General features: G+C 29.7%; 1 protein-coding gene across 2 annotated transcripts; it reads left to right on the forward strand.

The window, feature by feature from the left end:
• The first annotated feature begins 3,705 nt into the window (after positions 1–3,705).
• LOC121237329 (bax inhibitor 1-like) lies at positions 3,706–7,930 on the forward strand. Of its 2 annotated transcripts, none has more exons than XM_041134026.1 (6): positions 3,706–3,979; positions 6,145–6,288; positions 6,405–6,496; positions 7,046–7,232; positions 7,355–7,510; positions 7,648–7,930. In XM_041134026.1, the coding sequence occupies exons 1-6, from the start codon at positions 3,863–3,865 to the stop codon at positions 7,696–7,698; spliced, it is 747 nt and encodes a 248-aa protein (XP_040989960.1). In that variant the 5' UTR covers positions 3,706–3,862; the 3' UTR covers positions 7,699–7,930. The 2 variants fall into 2 exon arrangements, with proteins under 2 accessions (XP_040989960.1, XP_040989959.1); XM_041134025.1 differs by having other exon boundaries at positions 3,748–3,979; positions 6,402–6,496.
• Positions 7,931–14,322: the final 6,392 nt, after the last annotated feature.

The following is a 14,322-nucleotide window of genomic DNA, read 5'->3' on the forward strand; positions in this document are numbered from 1 at the left end:
AACTTGTCATTATACGATATGTTAATTTGCTTTACAATAAAAATAAATTTATAATCTAATAATTATATTATATTTATGAATTTATTTTTATGATTTTTTTTTATAGTTAATATATATATATATCTATCTATATATATATATATATAAAGTAGCTATCTAACAGAAATTCTTGTTTTAATAGATTTTATTATTTTTCGTTAAAGTTAACGCTTTTTTTCTAAATCAATCATATCTTCTTTTATTGTCATTTTAGTAGTAATTTTTCGTCTTCTATTCTGCTTCCCGATTTTATCCCTACAAATTTGTAAAGGACGGTTTGCTCCTTCTACCGTTCATTGTCTCGGCAAGTTTCGTGAATTCTTGTTTTAATAATTTTTACTGTTTTTCCTTAAATTTAATAAACCCCATTAATGCAAATTGATTTTTGTGCTGATTATTAAATTGCTTGCTAATGGGCCAGTTTCAATTATATTTTTTTTCTATTGATTTTGAAAACCGACTGAAACAAATCACATGCATTGATCGATCTCTTTGTGAGGATGGAAAATCGAAATAGGGTTTAATAGAGTGAAATAATATATACTAAAAATAAAATTAAGTTTCATAATTTAGAAACCCAAAACAAATTTAAACAACAAAAATATAGTTCACACAAGTCATATTATTAAATCAGGAATTTTGTGGAGCCATACATTGATCAACTAAGAAACAAATTCATTACAAAAAATCTGTTTATTTATGATCAGTTATTTTCTATAAAAAATGAATATATTCTTTATGTTATAAATAGTTATTTTCTTCGTAAATAATTTATCATAAATTTTAATTTAATTAAGAGAAAGATTGGTAAACATATAATTAATAATTTTAACATTCAAACACATTAAATAAATAAATCTAATCATATATTTAAAATTAGTATGATTTATGGAAGTTTTTAAGAATTTGAGAATCCGGATATATATTAATTAAACTTGGAGGCCTGCAGACAGGCAGGCAAGTTGCTTATTCCTTTTGAGGTGATTTGGGTCGACTCGCAAATCATCATCTTTCTCCTATAAATTAATAATTTAAAAAATTAAAAAATCATAACATCCAAATAAAAAATTAATAGAGGAATTTTTTAAAATAATTAGTAGAGAAATAGTTGATAGTTGTTTGGAATGGGGAATTAAGTTTGGCAAATAGTTTCTAAAATATTTTTTGTATGTGATATTGAAATATGTTTTGTTAGATTCCAAAACAGAACAAAACAAAAGAACCAAAATATCCGATTCTCAAAAGGAAAACCAACTCCCAACTCAATGAAGATTCCTTCTTTAACTTTTAAAGCCCTCCACTTTCTGGAAAATCAAAAATAGGATAACAAGAATCAGAGAAACCAAAGAGAGAAAAGAGGGAAAAGAGAGACGGACCTGAAAAATCAAGATTTCAGGTTGGGTAGAGAACCCCAGATTTCAGCTGTCCATAAGCTCGACAAAGGGTCCAGTTCTGCGTGGACGTGGTGTGCGGATCATCGTGCGTGACCGAGTTCCTCCACGGCGGAGTCCCTTCGTTGGCGATCCCTTAAGGATATACCTTGCAGGCCAGCTGCCAGTTCATGAATGAACGATTTATATAATTAATTAAGTAGTGAGCATGATTCCAATGGTTTCTAATTATTAAATGCGAACAAAAGATCTGTTGAATCTGGATGGCATCCATTCTGATTACTCAATTCCGAAGCGACAAATTCTCTACGTACGTACAAATCTTGTAATAAAGGAACTTAGATATAAATACAATAAAAGTTTCATTTGTATATATTGCAAAAAAAATACGTTATGTATTTTATAATTTTAATTTAGAATTAATATCTAATTTAATTTAGAATTTAACACTATTAAAATTTAAAATAATATATTCAATGCATTTAAAGTGCTAAGACATATATTAAACTGGACGATAATACTAGAAAGCTAGCTGCTACTATGTTTGGTAAAGTAGCAGAAGAGGCATTTGGTTGTTCAGCAGTTGAGTTGATGGAACACATAGAAGAGATATCTTTTAAAATTTTTATTTAAAAATTGAGTTTGATTATAATGAATTAATTAAAAAAAATTGGATTTTTATTAATTATGTAAAGCTATTCAAATTTTATTTTGCAAGAATATCAAACATATATTAAAAGTATTGTGAAGAAATTATCAAAAAAAATTTGAAAGATTCAAGTTTATGTAAATCTAAAGAAAATGAAGGAGAAAAAACGTAGGCATTTTGATGTCCTCTCTATTGAGGCAATGCAAGATGAGGAAAATATTGGATCGTCATCATAGACATTTTAATGTCCTCTTTATTGAGGCAATGCAAGATGAGAAAAATACTGAATCGTTATCTTAGAATCAAAATTATTTCAAACAACTTTCATGAAACTATGGACGATATTTATTTATAGGACCATGTTATTTATAATTTTTATTAATGCTCTTCTTTTATAATATATCAAAGCGTATAATTATTTATAAATTACATAAATATTACATCATTATTTAATTAACTGAAAACATTACGTCTTTATTAATAAATAAATTAGTTCTTAATAAAAAAAATTAAATATAAACTAAATAAACGTGCATTGTACGTTATTTTTATCTAGTATATATATTATATATATATATATATTTATGCGCCATATATTCTCCGGGCTTGATGCTGTCACCATGGGAGCCCAAAGCAAAGAATTCAGCGGTATTAGCAAGGCGGGCTTTGGCAAGACTCAGGTGGATGTTGCAAAGATGAGGACTATAAAAAATGGACGACCAAGGACTAACTATTCAAGCAGCCGTATAGACTTTTGATTTATTCAAGTCTCGAACTTGTTTGATCCTATTGGTTACATGACGTGATATCATCAAGAAACAGCATCGTCCTTTCGTGTTTTTTTTTTTTTTTTCAGTGAAAGCGATGGAATTTAAGAGGGTGTGGGCCCCCTTTTTGTCTTTGCCTCAGTCTACACCCCATACCATTTACTTTGAAAAAAGATAGGATTAGTCTAAATTATTTATTATTCTTTTTTTTATTTGATTTTTTTATTAATTTTTTATTTTATTTAAAGATTAAGAAATTGACAATTAATAAAATTATATTTATATTTTAATTTTTTCTTAATAATTAAGGAGATGTTAAAAAAATACTTAAAAAAATATAACAAAATAAAAAATTTCAAATATAATATAAATAGTATAGGAGTAGTAAACATATTACAAGGATATCTTTAGACTTTATTTTTTACTTTCTAAAAATGAGAATGACTTTCTGCTTATTCATATATTTTTATTTATTTTAAAAAAGTGAATTTATATTTATATTTATATTTTTTTAATAATTAAAATATTTAAAAATAAAAAGAAATTAAAAAATTAAACTCATTTCACGATTTTATTGTTGAAGTTATGTGTATGATATGTTTTAGAGTAATGTTAGATATAAGTTTTAAATAGATAAGTTTTATATAAATTTTTTATAAAATATTGAGTCTCATTTATAAATAATAATTTTTTTACATTTTTTTAAAATAGAGTCTATTTTTTTACAAAAATTTGTATGAGATTTATCTATTTAGAACTTGTACAAATCATTTTTCTATGTTTTATAGACCGACTATAAAAAAAATATTAAATATAGAGAAAAGGTTATTATGGTAACTTCCTTGCGGTATTGAAAATTCTTTGAAACTACCCTCTCCAGCAACTTCTATATAATAATAGGACGATAATTCACCAAATCTGTAGCTTCGGTCTTTCGTTTACTTTCTGGACCCTTCCAATCGAAATAGTTTTCTTTTTCCTTCTTTCGCAATTTCTCTCGGTACGATCGAAATTCCATGGACGCGTTCTCATCCTTTTTTGGTTCCCAGTCGTCTTCACGAAGCCGCTGGAGCTACGATTCTCTCAAGAGTTTTGGCCAGATCTCTCCCGTCGTCCAGACTCATCTCAAACAGGTACTGATTTTGTCGGAATGATTTTTCTCCTTGTTCGGATTTGTTTGATTACGGTGAGAATTGATGGGTGAAAGCGAAAGAGAAGGCAAACGATCTTACATTTCATAGTTTTTTGAACTTTTGTGTTCCATATCTATGTGACATTTTCTAGAACAAACTTTTTCTCTGTTAGGTTTCGTCTGGTCAGCGTGAAAATTGATGGAAAAGGGAAGTGGTAGGAGAAGAAGCCGATCTGATATTTTAGAGTTGCTTTGGATTTCTATTACATGTGGATGAGACAATTTTGTGTTGGAGAAATTTCTCTCTTTAGTATTTGGAACTTCTGTTTGGAGAAGACAGTGAAGCGGGGAAAACTGAGAGTTTGATTTGGATGTTTGTTGATGGACTCCTAGGATTACAGTTTTTTCTTCTTCTTCTTTTTTACCCCTTTTTTTCGTTACCTAGACCAAATTTCTTTATTTCGTTACGGGGAAAATAGGAAGAAAGAAATGAACGGATGAGGGGAAAAGGTTCTGGGTCGTGTTTACTTGATTAGCCAAAGTTGTAGTTAACTTGAATGGAATTAACTTGGAGTTTTTTTTTTCCCTAGTAATTAGAGCACTTTCATTGGATTAGCCAAAGTTAAAGGAGATTTTTTATGAATATAAGAGAAATTTGATTTTTGACTATTCTATTCATATAAATCTCCACAATTATTTTTTAATAATAAAATAATATAAGATGAATTTGGTTTTAGTTATTTACATCAAATTTTCACATTAGATTATACATTTATTTATTATATAGTAATAAATAACTAATAATTTTTAAAATATTTAATTTTTTTAATTATTAATTTATTTTATTTTATCTTGTTTTACTATTCTACCTATTATATATTAATTAATAATCATATTTTTATGAAATTAATATATCACTAACTCGAATTAATATACCAATTGTGATAAAATATGTGATAGAAAGAAAGGGAGACAGAAATAATTAATTAAATATATATTTAATGTATGTACAGTAACTTTCAAATTTGGAAAAATTTTTGAAAGTCATTGTAACTAAATTTCAAATATAATTTAACTAATCCATTGTAAGCATATTTTGTTCTCTAATAGCTAAATAATCAACGGATTTAGCTTTTAGCTAATCCAATGAGAGTGCTCTAATAGCGCTTTCCTTTGTTGGTTGCAGAGAAATTAGGGACAACGAAATAGTGAGAGGGTGAGCGAGGGAAACTTGCTGATTTTTCTGTATTTTTTTGGAAAATACAAGATACTAGTTCTCCTGCAAACTTCTATATAAGATGACAAAGGCTTTGTTTGGATCATGAACTCATCTCAACTCATCATTACAATTTTTTTAAATTTCATCACAAAATATAATAAACAATTCAATTTTTTCAAATTCCAAAATAATAATAATAATATTAAAAAATAATATTCTAACAATATTTTATCATCTCAACTCAATTCAGTTTAACATCCAAACATAGCCTTAATGTGATTGGTGTTACGTGGCGAATGTAATAAATGAAGTTGATTTTTTTATCTTAAATTGTTTGATGTGACACCAATTTGTTAAATCATGTTTGAAAATCGTGGGGCTTCTAGCATTCATCTGTTTGTTTTTGTAAAAAATAATGCTCTTTTTCATCCTAGATGATATTATCCCGAATAAAACTTGGTGATGTGGCACATGTAAGTGATTTTCATTTAAGTGGTTGATAGAAGAAATCACTTGAAATGTGTCACTCACCAAGTGTGACTGGGGATAGATGAGGTTTAGGATGAAGAGTAACAAGCTAGTATTTCCCGTCAATTTCTTGAAATGGTTACAATAAGATTTTCTTGTGTAGTTGCTTATAAAAAGAAAAAAAAAAAAAGATTTTCTTGTGTAGTTGTTGAGAAAACTCAGATAAAGAATTGTAGGAAATATGATTGTTTTTTCTTCGTTTGAGTTGATGTTGGGTGGAAATTTATAGTGGTTGACTTTAGGTTTTGTTAAATGAGTTTCTGTGAATTCTGTTTTTTGAATCATAGATTTTTTCAGGATTTTTTCTTCTTCTTTTGGTATTCAGTTATCCCTCTTGAAAGACATTTGGGCTTAAAGAGAAACCCCTGTTGTTTTTTCTTAACAATTTCATTCCTCGTCTAATTTCATCGATTGTATAGGTCTACCTGTCATTATGCTGTGCCTTGATTGCTTCTGCTGCCGGGGCTTACCTGCATCTTCTCTGGAACATTGGTGGTCTCCTTACAACGTTTGCATGCATGGGAAGCATGATTTGGCTACTATCCACTCCTTCTCATCAAGAGGTATCAATCTAATTGTCTGTGATTTGTTCTCTGCTCAACCTGCTGTTTTCAGTTTAGAAAACTTTCTGAATTTTTAATATGTTTTTTTTTTGTCTTTGTGTTTTCTTGGTAAGCAGCAAAAAAGGGTTGCACTATTGATGGCAGCAGCTGTCTTTGAGGGGGCTTCAATTGGCCCCCTGATTGATTTAGCTATTGAGATTGACCCAAGGTGTGTTCCCCATTTATCAAATGTTGCTTACTATATTCTTGCTCAATTGGTATGGTTGAGAATTTTCAGTATAGATCATGAACTGGATCCACTGTCCAGTATGTTATTTCATATATGGGATCATTTTGATTTAGCCTTTTTTCATATATGTATAGCTACCATTTATGATCAATTAACGTTGCTATCAACTTATCAAAAAAAAAAAAAAAAATGTTGCTAAGTTATATGTTCTGCTTAAAATGTGGATATGTTCTTATGCACCTTAGTCGGAGAAATATGCTTACCAGACTACCAGTATACTTGTGCTTGCCTCTTGATAGTGTCATAATGTACTGTTTAATGTCATATTTTACTCGAGATATTTTTGTTTTTTTTTCTTTTTTTCTTTTTGCCTCTTCATATGTTTGTCATAGATTCATCTCTCTATCTCTCTCTCTCTCTCTCTCTCTCTCACAACCGCCCACGCGCGCACACACACATTCTCACTTTTGAAGTGATGTTAAAATAGCACATGCTGATGCATGAAATATTTGTTCCCCCCACTTCCAGTATTTTGGTCAGTGCCTTTGTGGGTACTGCACTGGCGTTCAGTTGTTTTTCATTAGCAGCCATGTTGGCAAGGCGTAGAGAGTACCTGTACCTTGGTGGCCTGCTTTCTTCTGGCCTCAGCATCCTTTTGTGGCTGCACTTTGCGTCTTCTATTTTTGGGGGTTCTGCAGCCATCTTCAAGTTTGAGGTGAGGAGATTATAATCAAAGTCTTCTGTTGTTTTTTATCATGTTATATTCTATATTGGTGATTGAAATAGGTGGCTACTAGCAGCAGCTCGATTAATCTGTTTTCTTGATTACTTTTGCAGTTGTATTTTGGGCTTCTGGTGTTTGTAGGCTTCACAATTGTGGACACTCAGGAAATAATTGAGAAAGCACACCATGGTGATTTGGACTATGTGAATCATGCACTGCTTCTTTTCACTGATTTTGTCGCTGTCTTTGTCCGAATTCTCACTATTATGGTGAGTTAAACTTGAACGCCATATGAAGTGTCGAAACCCACCTTGTTTTTCTTTGTGGTGTTAACCATAAAAATTATTAGTTTACTCCTAGTGCATGTATATGGTAGTGTACTTACATGGCCTTATTTGTCGTGCAGTTGAAGAATTCCATTGACAAGAGTGAGAAGAAGAAGAAAAGGAGGGATTGAATGTTTTCCTGATACCAAGTTTGCCAAAATCTAGCTAGTTGTCTATAATGTCTGTTTTCTCAATGGAACGAAATTACTGAATATACTATGATTTTATTTCCTGGTTAGGTGTGTTGTAATTAGCTTTTCTTTTTGGCTCTTGGTGCATGTTTGGAATTCCTGAATGATAATGACTCTCTCCGTGGTTACAGCTTTCATTAGACTATAATGGATGTTCATTCTTGACGTTGTATTTGTGGTGTAAAATGATTGACTATACCATTCAAGTCTCGTCTCAGAATCGACGTTGAATTCAAATCCGACCTGAGGTTTCTGGTTTATCATTTTTTTTAAGTCTTTAGAATTGCCTCCCGTCGGAATAAAAAAGAAATATATTCTTGCATCTTTTTCTTTTTTTTTTTCTTTTTTTTTTTTGTTTTTGCTGTTTTTCCTATTAATTATAGTTTTGGCAATCAACCCTCATACATTGAGCATCTTTTATTTTCATGATAATGGTAAGCTTTTTGAATTCCTTGGGGGATGGTTCAAGTGGCAAGGGATTATGATGGGGGTGCGATGTATGAGTTTAAGTTCTAGTATGGATAGTGAATTGAGATGGTTTGTAAATAGTATTGAGATATTTGAGTTAAGATGAAATGAACAGTCTAGTTTGGCTACTAAGGTATTCTCAAGTATCCTCATTACTATGTATTATTTTATTATTATTTTTTACCTATTTGTTACTATTATTTATTACTATTTAATATTTTTTCATTATTTTTTTACTAGTATTTACAGGATGTCTCAGAATTACCTCACTACTTAAATGCAATCAAGCATTCTCTTTGGATTATGCAAATGTAATTGTAAAATTTAAATAATATTACATGATTTTGCATTTGACTATTTTATTTAAAATTTATTCTCACATTGGATTATCTATCTATTAGTTAAAATAATAATAAAATATTATCTACGCTACTATGTTTGATGACCATCTCAGACTCAAGTTTCATTTAAGGGATTTGTTAGATACAAGCGATTTAGCGCACCTAATCGTGTATAAACATTCACATAAATTTTTTTATTAAAAAAAAAATTGAGAGAAGAATAAGGTCTTTTATTTTACGAAGATAATTTTTGTCTTCAATTCATATTGTTTTATTAAACGAATGTCTTACATTTAACATTGGTACGCGAAATCGCTTGTAATAAGACTTTTCATTCATTTAATTTCAGGCCACTGAATTATAGCAATCCCACACTAGTAATAATTACATAATTCAACAACAATTCAAAGTGATTAATAAACAACCAGGATCATTTAAAACACATCAACAAGATAAACTAATTTCACAACAACACTTCACAATTAAAACACAACAGTAGCAGCATGTAACTAATTCCACAATTTCACAACATCAATTCCATCAGCAGTAGGTAATTTCAGTCGTTCAAAACACATAAGAATGCATAAAAAAAAACACTGCCCAATCTCAAAATGACAGCGTTACCAAATAATTCATGCACGTGAGCATCATACACAAAATGAACCACTCTCCCATTCTTCAGATTATGATAGTCCAAAATAGACAGCACGTATTGTGAACAAGCAAAGATCTACCTTCTTCAAAAAAATTTATGGCTCTTTGATTCTTGCCAACGGCTTAGTTGAAGCGAACGTTCCATGGAACATCAAGACTTAACAGGCATGAGCTGAGATTTTGTTGATGTCGAATCTGTGAGAGTCAGAATTTGTGCGACGGACCACAGAAACGAGAGAGAGTCAGCCAACAAAACCGAGAGAGAGAGAGTCAGAAACCATAAGCAAAACTTGATAATAGTAAATAAGTTGTTAAGATTGAAATTTGTAAAATTTAAACGCACAATAAAAGATAATAATTACACAGTAATTTCATAATTCGTCTTTCAAATAATGAATAAAAAAGTTCATAAAATCAAAGCGTCAATAGTATATTACAAAGTTTATTATGAAAAGAAGAGTTTGTGAAATCGAAGAATCAACAAAAAAAAAAAAAAAAAAAACATTTTATAAAGTGATTTTGTGGTATGAATATTTGATACTAGCACTAATTTCAAAATCCAAAATCAGATAGGTTATAGAAAAATGTCTAAAATTGTATTTACCCAAATACGTAGGAGATCAATGACAAGAAAATAAAATAGACAAAAACTCGAAAATTGGTGGTCACTATTTTCACACTTTTTTTGAACGTTTGAATAAGCATAAAAAATTTTAAGATATGACTTATGCGCATAATATAGATGCAAAAAAAAAAAAAAAAAAAAAAAAAAAAAAAAAAAAAAAAAAAAGAAGGGAAAAGCTCACTAGCTTAATTTCTTCTATTATATAGAAATCTCTCATTGAACCCAACATGCTTGGGCATAAATGATTTTTTTGACATTATTTATTTCTAGCCACAGTTAAATAATCATATTTTTATAAACAATCTAATTAAAACCTTAAATCATAACTTTGTCTTTTCATAAAATTTAATGAAAAAACATACAAAGGCATAAAAAATTCTGACTGGATATTAGCAAGTTAAAGCTGCAAAAGTAAAGAAATTTATGTAAAAGACAATGCCTTTTGGGTAAGGTATTCTTTTATAACCGTTGATAATAAAAGGTTATAAAACAAAGACAAACTATATAATATGTTAATATATATTTGCAACATACAACTATAAATAGAAAATTAAAAAAATAATATAAAATATTTTAATATTTCAAAAGTATTTAAAAAGGAAGTAATATTTTGTTCTGAACAAACAAACCCAACAACAAACAATATAGAGAACAATGAGTATAAAAAAGTAAAAACCCCAACATTCAGCCAAGTAAAACTTCCAACTTTGTTAGACAAAAACAACAACTTAAATTTAGAACGCTAGGGAATAAAACTTTAATATATACAAACACAGAAATCATTTCAATATTAAACTAGAAATTAAGAAACAAAATACATAAAAAATTAAGATTTTAATATTTCAAAAGTATTTATGAAGGAATCAATACTTTGTTCTGAACAAATAAACCCAACAACAAACAGTGTTGAGAACAATGAGTATAAAAAAAATAAAAACCACAACATTCAGCCAAGTAAAACTTCCAACCATGTTAGACAAAAACAACAACTTAAATTTAGTACGCTAGGGAATAAATACAAATACAGAAATCATTTCACTAGTAAACCAAAAACTGTGAAACAAAATAGATAAAAAAATTAGGAATAACTCTAATATATACATTTAAAATTAAAACATAATGTCCACCATAAGATCTCAAATATATTCAAACCAAAACATCTACATCAAAAACACTAACCTCAACATAACAACAACATCTAATTTATTTAAATATCAAACCAAAACTATGTTCAATTCATAGAAACGTCTAATATAACACAAACAAATCTTAAATGAATGGATCACGAAAACAGTACTTCCAGCTTGCCTGCAGCAAAGATAACCAAATTAGAGCAATCAAAAGCAGATAAGAAAGGAAAAGAAATTTCAGAACCATGCTAGCACGAACCAAACAAAACAACACAAAGATGTCAAACAACAACAATGTATAAAAATATCCATGAAGATCTTCAACCATAAAAAAGACAAGAAATGTTTAAGTAAGTTACAAATTTGAACGGAACAACATAACTAAACGTTTAAACCATGAAAAAAATAATTGAAATGTAAAAATATAAGAAATGAAAAACACAACAAAACTAACCCGTGGTCTCAGACAAAAGCTATATCACAAAAGAAGAGATAAACCGTGATCTCAGATATAAATAGTGAAATGTTAAAAGAAAAATTGAATAAAATTTCATTTTTCAAAACTGGAAGTATGTAGAAATAAACTCTGCACAACAGAGAAACGACAAAAAAATTGAGGAACTTTAATAACATAAGGTACAAACATACAACACAAATAACCCGTGGTCTCAGACAAAAGCTACATAAAAAAAGAATATAGATAAACCGTGATCTCAGATATAACTAATGGAATGTAAAAAAAAAAAAAAACTTGAATAAAACTCGTTTCTTAAAATTGTAAGTATTTACAAATAAACTCTACACAACAGATAGATGACAAAAAAATGGAGGAATATTTAACAACCGAAGGTACCACCAAAATATAAATAATGTCATTTTATATACTATTTTTCAGGAAAATGAAGTGTATCATCGACCTCAGGATCAAATTGAAAATAACTAACCGTAATAAATAGAACACCCAATGTACAGAAACAAACCGTAATAAATCTAAGGGCAAAAAAGACAGTACAAAATGCACAAAAAGATAAAATGGAGGGAGGAAATTACTGTAGCAACACTATAGTTCAGAACTCCAAGTCCAGTCTTCGTTTTTTAATACAAAACACTTGACCAAATAATGTTAGAAAACAACGAGAGAGTATAGAAAAGCGAGGTAGTGTATGATAAATGATATATATATCGGTTTATATAAATGTGAACAAAAAGTAGGGATTCTAGAAGGAATGACGTACAAAAAGAATAGTGATAAAACAATAAAAGACTTTTCCACAGAAAATATAAATCATATCACATTTTCTCATTCCCAATGCACTGACTACACAAAAACCTAAAGACTCCACCCATCCTCTCAAGCTGACAAACAGTTCAGACGGTTGGAATTTTTAGAAAAGGACAAAAAAATATTTCAGAAGCTGTCTTGGGAACTGAAATCTCAGAAACTGAATGTCCCTAGATATAAAAATGAAACAAGAATGCACCAACCAAACGAAAAAAGAACAGTAGAACCAACAAAACAAAAGGAACCAAGAAACTAAGAAGCTGACAGATCGAATAAAAAAAAATCTTAAAAACTTCATAAAAAATATCTAGACTATTATTAAGAAAAAATCTCCAAAAAGCAATTATCGAATCCATCAACAGTGACCGACGGACTCAGAGCACCATTAATGCACTGACCAAAGGCTGGCACATCCATTTAAAATAAAACCCCCACTACACAAATAGAAACATATAGAAAATGAATGACAAAGAAATACAGAGCAAAATGCACGGAATGGAAAAAACGGAGTGAAAAGTTATTGTAGAAACATTGTAGTTCGTAAATTCACACTAAAATAATAGAAAAGTAGAAATAGAAAAGAGATAGAAATACTGATAAAACTAATAAAAGAAGCATATAGGTATACATATAACTATAAAAAAACCAAAAACCACAATTAAAACAGTTACCTAAACTCCAAGAAAAACAACAACAAATTTCTAATTACATAAATGATACAGAAAAGCAAAAAAATCATATATTTGATCAGCGTTTCCCCCAAAATAAAATCTACAAACAACAATAACAACAAAATCCATAACTTTCATAAAAATTCCAGCAACAAAAAAGTACATAATCGACCACGAAATCAAAACTTATATCCAAAATCAAATCCGCAAACAACAAATCACCACCACAATAATACCACGAATAAAATACAGGAAGAACACGGAAATGCAACGCACTTCAATAATACCACAAAAAACTGCAACTTTGAACTCACGATAGAATCAAACTGAAAATAACAAAAAATGTAAACTTTACTGAAACTAAAACAAATCAAACGAAGTGCATGATTAACCATGAAATCAAAGCGAAAAAAAAAATGAAAATGACAACGTCCCAACTGAAACAAAACCGCAACCTTCAACCCACAGAAAGTCCTCAAATCAAGCGAAGTGCATTATTGACCACGACATCAAAGTAAAAAAAATAAAAAGGACAACATCCCACCGAAATAAAACCACAACCTTCAATCCACCGAAAGTCCCCAGAAGAGCCAAACAGCAACATGTTCACAAACTCTGCAAGTCCTTCAAACCTATCAAAATGCACCACAAAAAACAAAACAAAAAAAAACACAATCCAAAACCAGTAAAAAAAATCTCAACTTTGAACCCACAACAACATCCCCGTCGAAACAAAACCGCAGCTTTCAACCCACAAAAAATCATAACTTTGAACCCACAATGGAATCAAATTGAAAATAACAAAAAATGTAAATTTTACTAGAATTAAAACAAATCAAATGAAGTGCATCATTGACCACGGGATCAAAGCGAAAAAAATGAAAATGACAACATCCTCCCGAAACAAAACCGCAACCTTCAACCCACATAAAGTCCCCGGAAGAGCCAAAAAACAACATGTTCGAACTCTTCTAAATTCTGTAACTCCTTCAAATTGACCAAAATACACCACCAAAAATCCAAAAAATAAAAAACACAAGACACAAAAAAAAATCCAAAACCCTTCAAACCCTTCCAAAACCAGAAAAAAAAACTCAACTTTGAACCCATAACAACATCCCCACTAAAACAAAACCGCAACTTTCAACCCATAAAAATCGCAATTTTGAACCCACAAAAAACCGCAACTTTCGAAAAGACCTATTAAACATCCACAAAACAAAAAATCGCAACTTTCAAAAAATCCTTGCTCTTCAACAAGCACCACTGAAAGGGCAAAATGAAAAGAAACTCAAACGTCCCACATAAACCCATACAACAAAGAAACAAAATAAGTACCAAGAGCCATATGCAGAGAACGGAAAGGCAAAATAAAAAACAAGCCAAACGTTCC

The sequence above is a fragment of the Juglans microcarpa x Juglans regia genome, chromosome 6S (genome assembly GCF_004785595.1).
Source record: "Juglans microcarpa x Juglans regia isolate MS1-56 chromosome 6S, Jm3101_v1.0, whole genome shotgun sequence".
Lineage (NCBI taxonomy): Eukaryota > Viridiplantae > Streptophyta > Magnoliopsida > Fagales > Juglandaceae > Juglans > Juglans microcarpa x Juglans regia.

What these genes read in the sequence shown, in the direction of transcription:
- LOC121237329 (XM_041134025.1), top strand. Translation starts at nt 3,863, where the DNA reads ATGGACGCGTTCTCATCCTTTTTTGGTTCCCAGTCGTCTTCACGAAGC. An exon ending in CAGCCATCTTCAAGTTTGAG is followed by an intron (nt 7,233 to 7,354) that starts GTGAGGAGATTA and finishes TTACTTTTGCAG; the next exon opens with TTGTATTTTGGGCTTCTGGT. An exon ending in TCCGAATTCTCACTATTATG is followed by an intron (nt 7,511 to 7,647) that starts GTGAGTTAAACT and finishes TTTGTCGTGCAG; the next exon opens with TTGAAGAATTCCATTGACAA.